This window comes from Saccopteryx bilineata, chromosome 2 (assembly GCF_036850765.1).
Source record: "Saccopteryx bilineata isolate mSacBil1 chromosome 2, mSacBil1_pri_phased_curated, whole genome shotgun sequence".
Taxonomy (NCBI): Eukaryota; Metazoa; Chordata; class Mammalia; order Chiroptera; family Emballonuridae; genus Saccopteryx; species Saccopteryx bilineata.
Genome location: NC_089491.1, coordinates 240,721,477 through 240,731,322, shown reverse-complemented (window position 1 = coordinate 240,731,322; position 9,846 = coordinate 240,721,477). Strand labels below are relative to the sequence as shown.

Here is a 9,846-nt window from a genome sequence, read left to right as displayed (position 1 = left end):
TGAATCCCTATAAGATTTTGCATTTTACTTTATTCCACACTGACTTGCATTATTACATATCCACTCATAATCCAAGAACTCGTCTCCCCAATTAGCTGCAAGATCCTTGAGGACAAGGATTGCTTCTGCTTCTCCACACCTATCACAGCGATTAAATATAGCAGATGCTCGAAACGGTTGCTTGGGGAATGCCACTAGCAAATATTTCCAAATCACAAACATGATTTTGCTCTACACTACTGTGTAAGAAATGTAAGGACTAAATCTATCTCTGTATGAACGTTTTATGCTTTGTTTTCTGCAACTCCTGAGAACAAGTTCGAAGAGCTGCGTATTGGGGATGGCGCGGGAGTGGAGAGGATGCATTGGACAAAGCCGTGAATATTAAAACGTGTTGTTCAGTGAAAAATGTGTACATAGGATTAAAATACACTGAATTGAAAGTCTTTCCTAAGCAGTAAAAGGTGTTTGCTGACCTCATATAATCATTAAAGCAGGAAGTCTGGATATTGGAGGGCTTCTTACCACTTGGGGAACTCTTGGCCAATAGGCGCTCCGCACTCTTTTAGGTTCGGGGACTGCATTGTGATAGTGCCGTGATGGCGTCTCCTGAACACCAGGGGGCGCCGAGCAGCGCCGCGCCTGCGGGCGCTCGACCGCTCCCCCAGCATGCCTCGCTTCCGCCGGAGGCGACCCGGAAGCTGTCGCCGGCGGCCACGAGCCGGTAGCCCTAGCAGAATCTGGGCTGGGGAGCGCAGTCCCCCGGCCAGGCCGCCGCAGCCCGGCGGAGGGCCTCTCCGAAGCCTGCGGAGAAGACACTCCTGAGCCCAAGTCACGCCGGGGCCCTTTAGGCGGCCGCCCCCGGCGGTGTGTGACCCGGCGTGCCCGGCCCGGCCCTGGGCGTCTGTAAGTGCTCGGGGAGGGAGCCCCGCCAGCCCGGCACCGCGCTCCTGAGGCTGCGCACAGGCCCAGACGCGGGCAGGATGCGGGCCGCGCAGTGTTCCCGGAGAGCAGCGTGTCCGCCGGAAGGGGCTGGAGCCAGGGCGGTCGCTCTGCGGCTCCTGTAGGACGGCGAGGGCCCAGGGCTGCGCCGGGTTCCCTAATCGCCCCCCCCCTCCGACTCCCCAGTGTTGCGGACACAGCGGTGGTCGGGAGCAGCCCCTGGTTCTTTCAGCTATGAAGCCCGAAACAGTGTCCTCGTTCCAAGTGACCCCAGCCAGGTCCAGCTCTGGCCTCAGTAGCCTGCTGAGTGGCCGGACGCTAATGGCTGTGGGGGTCCTGCTAGGCTGGCTCCTGGTCATCCACTTTCTGGTCAATGTGTGGTTTCTCTGCCTTCTCTCTGCGCTGTTCATGGTGCTGGGGGGATGGCTGGGCCCGGACGCCATCGTGGGCGCTTCGGGCCGCTTGCATCTGGAACGCTTCATCCCAATGGCCGTCTGCCCCCCCAACCCCGAGGCAGAGAGGCAGCTGGAACAAGAGATCAACCGCACCATCCAGATGATTATTCGGGACTTTGTGTCATCCTGGTATTGCTCAGTGAGTCCGGAGCCAGCCTTCGAGGAAGAAATGGAGGCGGCCATGCGAGGGTTGGCGCAGGAGCTGCGGCGGAGGATGGGCATGGTGGACAGTCATGCTCTTGCCCAGAGGGTTCTGACTCTCTGCGGCTGTCACCTGCAGAGCTACATTCAGGCAAAGGAGGCTGTGGCGGGGAAACCGAGTGGTACAGTTGAGGCCTCCCAACTCTGGGAGGCTTACTTCAGGGCTACCGCCCCACATCCTGCTGTGCAAAGCTCCAGTGCTGAGGTTACCCATGCACGTAGCATTGTAAATTTGCTGCTTCGAAGACTAGTGCCAAAGCCCCACTTGGAGACCCGGACAGGACGCCATGTAGTGGTCGAACTCATCACTTGCAATGTGTTCTTACCAATGATCAGCAAGCTCTCCGATCCCGACTGGATCCACGTTGTACTCGTGGGCATCTTTTCCAAGGCCAGAAACAATCCAGCAGCAGTGGTTAAACCACTCTGCCCGGCCAGCACCTTGGAACAGCCCTCAGTGCCCACGTCTCTGCCACTGGTTGTTGAAGTACAGAGTCTGCCAGAAGTGAGAGCGTCCTCTCCAGCTCCAGCGCCCTTGCTCCTCAACTGCAGTGAGCCCGAGGGACTGCTACGCGCCTCCCCAGAAGCTGAAGAAGGCCATGAAGCTGTAGAGGGAGATCTGCGTAGGGGGCCAGAAGAAAGGAAAGTAGGAAACAACTCATCTCATTTTCTACAGCCAGATATCCGCAGCCCTCTGTTCTTATGTGAAGACGCAGAACTGGAGTCTCCATTGTCTGAACTGGGCAAAGAAACCATCATGCTCATGACCCCAAGCAACCTTCTGTCTGACAGGATCCAGGATGCTCTGTGTGCCTTAGGCAGCTCCCAGTCTCTGGAGTCTAAAGATACTGAGGGTTCAGAAAGAATTGAAGGAGCAGAGGCTGAGGAAGGCCCAGGAACTGAAACAGACACAGGCCTGCTGGTCTCCATGCAGAATTCCTGCCCGGAGATCCAGATTGATGCAGTAGACAAGGAGGTTGAGCAAGGAGATGTCAGTTCTCTTAAAACGCTGCTAGCGAGTCCAGAAAGAACCTGCCCGCCACGTCCCTCCAGCTTAGAGAAAGATCTTACCAATGGTGTGAGCTCCCTAGATTCTAGTCTGCCACAGGTTTTGCTGTCCTCCTCTCCAACTGGTCCTCTCAGCTCAGCCACCTTCAGTTTTGAGCCCCTGAGCAGTCCAGATGGCCCAGTTGTCATCCAGAACCTGCGTATCACTGGCACCGTTACTGCTCGAGAGCACAGTGGCACTGGATTCCACCCGTACACACTCTACACGGTGAAGGTAACAGGATTCTAACTGCGGTCACCCACTGGGCTTGTAATGGGTTTGGAAAGCAGTCGGTGAAGCTAGGGTTTTAAAGAGGGGCTACTCCTTGTTTGCTATGAGTCTGAAGTTCATTTGTAAAGCCAGGTAGCCTTCAATCCCATACCTACACAGTCCTAGAATCTCAAGGTTGTTAAGATACTAAGGGTCATATTTTTCAGTGGTTCCCAATGTATAGAGCCTTATCCAAAATTCCTCTTTTTTATACTTGTTCCCTGCTGATTTCTTTCTTTTTAAAAATACTCATATCTTTTGTAGTTTGTTTTAAAAGGAAGATTGTTTACATATATCTATACATATCTCAGAAGATAGTAAGTTCCTTATTTCTAGAGATGCTTAAGTACAGAAGTGGAAACTACTTTGCAGAAATCATAAAAGGCGTTTATGTATCAGATGGCTGGTTCAATTAGAGCAACAGTTTCCTGAAAAGCTCCTGGAGAGTTAGGTTTTTTTACCAAATTTTAGCGAGGTTTGGAAATGTATCGGTATTGATAGTGTCCTTCAAGGAATAGAATATTCCACAGAAAGCCTTATAACTCCAAGGCCCTGCAGTGTGAGAGCTCCACCTGGAATTCTACCTGTCTCTTAACTAGACCTTTTGCTGGTCTGATGGACTACTTTGTTCATGTCAGCTCATAATACTTCTCTCTTTCTCTATGGCTCTAGAAGTTTTTAAAACACCTGGCTCAAATCCCACCAACAAGTAAATTGTTTCTCCCATTACTTGCCCACAGTATAGTGTCTCAACCAAGCACGGTAACCTACTTCTGAGAACAAGCACATACGTGGTTCTTCCACAGCATTTCATTGTATTTAAAAGTCCTCCCCTGTACTAAGTTGCAGCTTTCATGTTCAGGGTATTGGCTCTGGGGAAGCATACAGTACAGGTTCTCTTTTCCTACATACTGGCCCTCCAAGCATGTGAACTTGAACCCCTTATAACATCTCCGATCTTCACGTGTCTTCTAATCATATGGATGATATGTACTTTAGAAAAAAATATTTAGTTAACTCCAAGAATAATAATAATTCATCTGCCCTGAGCAAAACAAAAACACATGCATGTCCCTTTAATGCATTCCAGACAAATGATTTTTGTTCACCAGCTGTTTTAAGTTATTTTTCCCCCAACTAAAATACATAATTACAGGTTGAATATAATGGCAAAATATTTATCCTCTTATAACATCCAGCCCCATAATTACGGGGTGAAAGAGGTTGTATCATTTATATCAGTGTTGTATTATACCTTCTGGTTTACATTCTGTCTTTGGGATTTGAAAAATAGTTCGGTACCCTTTTTTTTTTTTTTTTTTTTTTTTTTTTTACAGGGACAGAGGGAGAGTCAGAGAGGAATAGATAGGGACAGACAGGAAGAGAGAGAGAGATGAGTTATCAGTTTTTTGTTGTGACACCTTAGTTGTTCATTGATTGCTTTCTCATATGTGCCTTGACCGTGGGCCTTCAGCAGACCGAGTAACCCCTTGCTCGAGCCAGTGACCTTGGGTCCATGCTGGTGAGCTTTTTGCTTAAACCAGGTGAGCCCGCGCTCAAGCTGGCGACCTCAGGGTCTCGAACCTGGGTCCTCCGCATCCCAGTCCAACGCTCTATCCACTGCGCCACCGCCTGGTCAGGCTCTGTACCCATTTTTATAAGTGGCTAGAGGAAAGTGTTTGGAGGATGGAGCTATGAGATGGAAGAAGTAGAGAGCAGTAAAACTCCTTTTTCACTTTCTGGGCCACATTATGTTGGGAAATGCATCTCATTCCTTCATTCAGCCCTCCTTGGAATTTGAGTTGTTCATTACAACTTAGAGCAGCTACCATATCTGGTAGGTTCCGGAACAGTGAAGAACAGGGTCCTACCCTCTTACTGTGTGGCTGTTGAACTGTCACGGTAAACAAGGTTATTCATTCAACAGTATGAGACGGCCCTTGACGGCGAGAGCAGCAGCAGCCTACAGCAGGTGGCATACCATACTGTGAACCGCCGCTACCGCGAGTTCCTGAACCTACAGACCCGTCTGGAGGAGAAATCAGATCTACGCAAATTCATCAAAAGTCAGCAGTTCCCCCAGCCCTGGACTGCCTGTTTGCTTTTCACATCTAGCTACCTTGATCTGAGAGGCTGGTGGCCCGTTGGTTTGTGGGGAGGGATGGAGGAAGAGAATGAGACATTCAAGGGTCTTTTACTGCCCCTTCCCCCTGGTTTACATTCAGGTGATTTGGGTTTTAGTACTGGACAGCAATGGTCACATTGTTTCTGAGGTACTCCTTCGTCACTGAATGTTTTGCCCTGGTGTCCCATTTAGTTCCGCTTAAGAAAGGAACTTTCACAGTTCCGTTTATGTCTGTGAGGTAGCGTGAGGAGTGAAATCAATCTTCCAGATTCACAGATTGATTGTTCTTAAGTATGAAAATATTATCCAGAAACCCTTGCCAACTTGCCTCTAATAACTTTTTTTAGGTATGCCATAAGACAGACAATAAAAAAATGTAGTCAAACTTAATTCTAAAAATAAGCTAGTAAGCAGCTACATTGTTTATTTTAAAAAGCTAATTATTACCCAAATAAACATTTTAATAAGTTTAGGCACAAACTGGATTTCAGTTAAGCATTTTCTTTCCTAATAACAATAGCTACTACTGAGGCAAGCTTGGAAATATATGCCAGAGCCTCTTCTAAGCACTTTACATATTTAGCTCATTGAATTGGGTAACACATTCTGAGATAGATACTACCATTATCTCCACTTTACAGAAAAGAAACAAAATCAAAGGAAGGTTAAGCAACTTGAAATTTAAACTTGGGCAGTTGGATTTCAGGGCCCTTATTCATAACCATTGTAGTATATAATATATGTTCTTTATACCTTAACATTCACATAATAATGGGAGGGGGTTGTATGTATTATATGCCTGGGGTATATTTGGAACTCCTGAAATAAAAATCCCAGAGAAATAAATTTAACAATTCTAGTTTTTATTACATATAATCTGTGTTTTACATGGAATAGCTCTCAAAGAATGTTAACTGAGTAATTTTTTTCTTTTTTTTAAGATGTGAAGGGTCCTAAAAAGCTCTTTCCGGATCTCCCATTTGGAAACATGGATAGTGACAAAGTTGAAGCCCGTAAGAGCCTCCTGGAAACATTCCTAAAGGTCAGCATCCTTCTGTTTTGGCTGTGCGCTCATTTTACCCACCAGACACCCAAGGTGGAGAGATCTTAGGGACTAGACTTTCTCTTTGAAGTTCTTGTGTCTTTTACAGCAACTCTGTGCCATTCCTGAGATCGCTAATAGTGAAGAGATGCAGGAGTTCCTTGCTCTGAACACAGATGCCCGTATTGCCTTTGTCAAGAAACCGTTCATGGTCTCCAGGATAGACAAGGTACCAGCAGGACCACTGCTCAGCTTACTTTCTCATCTGACTGGATGCAGTGTTTTAAAAGTATGGGGGCGGGGAGAGGCAGCTCAGAGGAGTTAGGAGAACATGGACTAGCGTTTTCAAGACCTGTTGGATCATCAACTTGTTGAATTGGTGGGAGTTAGGAGGCGGTCAGTGCTATGAGGAAGGAACTGCTAACTAGAGAGGAGTGCACAAAGTAAACTCCCCAGAGTTCCATGCAGGTATGTTCATTCATTGATTCTTGCAGCATCTGCTCACTGCTTGCCTGTCTGAATCTGTGTACTGTACTGATTGTTCATGGTACCACAGTCCACAAAACAGATAAGGACCCTCCTCAAAGACTACAATTTTGTGAGCCCAGAGAACAAGTTATATTTCCTAAGCTACGTTAAGCACATTCATGCTACCGTCTGTGTTCTTTCCCTGGTTTGTTATGCCCAAGTCTTTACTGTACAAGTATGAGTTAAAAAGTCGTGATGCTGCTTTGAGCCAGCAGTATTAGCTCGTGAGAGGTGCCAAAAGAAAAGGTAATGTGTCTTCAATATATTAGGGTTTCATTTGTTTGTATACTTTTTTAAATTGATTTTAATTTGTGTTTACATAGTTACAAGTGTACCCCCAAATATTTCTCCCTCCCTTCCCCTCCGTTTTCTCCTTGATAGCCCCTTTGCCCCCTCCCCCACCACCTTCCACCTTCCCCCCTTTCTCCCACAATTTACTATCCTGCCCTCTATCTCTCTGTGTTATGTTTATATACTTTCACTAATGTCTTTCCTTTCTTTGATCCGCTCCTCTCATCCCCTTCCCCTCTGACTGCTTTCCCTCTGGACTCTTTAACCCAGGGTTAGTCAACCTTTTTATACCTACTGCCCACTTTTGTATCTCTGTTAATAGTAACATTTTCTAACTGCCCACTGGCACCACAGTATTGGTGACTTATAAAGTAGGGAAGTAACTTTACTTTATAAAATTAATAAAGCAGAGTTACAGCAAATTAAAGCATATAATAATTACTTACCAAGTACTTTATGTCGGATTTTCGCTACGTTTGGCAAAATAAATCTTTATAAAACAACCTACTATAGTTAAATCTATCTTTTTATTTATACTTTGGTTGCTCCACTACTGCCCACCATGAAAGCTGGAACGCCCACTGGTGGGCGGTAGGGACCAGGTTGACTATCACTGCTTTAATCCCTTCTCTGCCTCTCTTCCATTCTTCAGTTCATATTGTTCATTGGATTCCTCATATGAGTGAGGTCATATGATATTTTTCTTTCTTTCTCTGCCTGGCTTATTTCGCTTAGCATGATAGGCTCTAGGTCCATCGATGTTTTCACAAAGGGTAAAATTTCCTTCTTTTTCATGGCGGCGTAGTATTCCATTGTGTGTATGTACCACTGCTTTTTAATCCACTTGTCTACTGACGAACACTTGGGCTGTTTCCAGAATTTGGCTATTGTAAACAATGCTGCAATAAACATGGGGGTGCATTTCTTCTTTTGAATCAGTGATTTGTTATTAGGGTATATTCCCAGAAGTGGGATAGCTGAGTCAAAAGGCAGTTAAATTTTTAATTTAAAAAAAAAAATTTTTTATAGAGACAGAGAGAGACAGAGAGAGGGATAGATAGGGACAAACAGACAGGAACGGAGAGAGATGAGAAGCATCAACCATCAGTTTTTTGTTGCGACACCTTACTTCATTGATTGTTTTTTTGAAATATGTGCCTTGACTACAGGCCTTCAGCAAACCGAGTAACCCTTGGCTCAAGCCAGCAACCTTGGGTCCAAGCTGGTGAACTTTGCAGAAACCAGATGAGCCCACGTTCAAGCTGGCGACCTCGGGGTCTCGAACCTGGGTCCTCCGCATCCCAGTTTGATGTTCTATCCACTGCGCCACCGCCTGGTCAGGCTCAATTTTTAATTTTTTGAGGAATCTCCATATTGTTTTCCACAGTGGCTGCATCAATCTACATTCCCACCAGCACTGCAGGAGGATTCCCTTTTCTCCACATCCTCACCAGCACTTATTCTGTGTTGTTTTGTTAATGAGCGCCATTCTGACTGGTGTGAGGTGATAGCTCATTGTGGCTTGTTTGTTTGTTTTATAAGTAAATTTTTATTTTAATGGCGTGACATCAATAAATCAGGGTACATATATTCAAAGAAAACATGTCCAGGTTATCTTGTCATTCAATTCTGTTGCATACCCATCACCCAAAGAGAGATTGTCCTCCGTCACCTTCTATCTAGTTTTCTTTGTACCCCTCCCTCTCCCTCCTTCCCTACCCCCGCCCCCCCCCCCCCCGTAACCACCACACTCCTGTCCATGTCTCTTAGTCTCGTTTTTATGTACCACCAATGTATGGAATCCTGCAGTTCTTGTTTTTTTCTGATTTACTTATTTCATTCCATATAATGTTATCAAGATCCCACCATTTTGTTGTAAGTGATCCGATGTCATCATTTCTTATGGCTGAATAGTATACTATGGTGTATATGTGCCATATCCTCTTTATCTAGTCTTCTATTTTTTTTTTACAGTGATTAAAGCCTTTAAGCAAACTCTTCGCCAATACAGCAAGAATCCATAAAAGAGTAGTGTACTTAACCTGTTCACCAAGTCCAAGTTGGCCCCAACACCATGCCAAATCCCTGAAAAATACAACCCAACCCCAGTTCAGTCTGTTAGGAGCTATCACAAGGAGCAGGAGTCCAGGAAAAGTCCACATCCAGGAAACGTCCGCATGGCACTGAAATTGTTGTCACAATTCTATACTTTGCAGCTCACGTTCAAGTCCCAGTGACCGCTGCTTCTAGCTGGTAATGATTCAGGTAGACTGGAAAAGCCATCTGCAGCATGTGTGGATATGGAGCTTCTGTTCTCCTCTGCCTGGAGAGATGAGACCAGGTTGCTTTTCCCTGGAGCTCTGCGACTGTGGCTTGGTAAAGAGAACCTTGGGATACACTAAGCTGGGTGGCAAAGGTAGATTCATAATAGAAGTTGGCAAAAGGGGGAAAGAGAGCTCTAAATTAGGAGTAGGTCCCAGCCTGAAATATGAGTGGGGCATTGAGGTAGGAGGAATAAAGGAAACACTATATATTAAACAAAGCAGCAGAAAATAGGACTATTAACACCCACAACAGAGATCTTCAAGGGAAGAATAAAAACCCTGACTATTTAGGCAAGACATAGTTAAGTGGCCCTTGTGCAAATGAGATCAGTTTACCTGCTTCTTGGAAGAAATACCCTAGGCTCGGCCACAGTGTCATAGATGGGGCCGATGGCCCTGGGCACCTTCAGCCTTCAGTGGCAAACCCCAGCTTTCTGGGCAAGGTTAGGTCATAGGTGGCTGGAGCAGGGCTGGAAGAGACTGAACCCTCCCTTAGAGGAGTGAGGGGGAAGCCTACCTTCCAGTGTCCCTGTTTCCTCACAGCAAAGGCATGTGAGTCTGGCAGGCTTTAGCTCAATGACCTTCCTTTCCACTATTGAAGCAGGACCCAGATGGCATCC

At 46.2% G+C, this 9,846-nt stretch overlaps 1 protein-coding gene across 3 annotated transcripts in view; it reads left to right on the top strand.

Annotated features, from left to right (window-relative positions):
- The first annotated feature begins 691 nt into the window (after positions 1 to 691).
- The window catches only part of SNX19 (sorting nexin 19), a 55,187-nt gene continuing 46,032 nt past the window's right edge, over positions 692 to 9,846 (top strand). For all 3 annotated transcript variants that reach the window (XM_066259753.1, XM_066259754.1, XM_066259755.1), the window contains exons 1-4: positions 692 to 2,880; positions 4,844 to 4,982; positions 5,983 to 6,083; positions 6,193 to 6,312. In XM_066259753.1, coding sequence (XP_066115850.1) covers positions 1,177 to 2,880; positions 4,844 to 4,982; positions 5,983 to 6,083; positions 6,193 to 6,312 — 2,064 coding nt within the window. In that variant the 5' untranslated portion in view covers positions 692 to 1,176. The remainder of the gene's footprint in view (positions 2,881 to 4,843; positions 4,983 to 5,982; positions 6,084 to 6,192; positions 6,313 to 9,846) is intronic.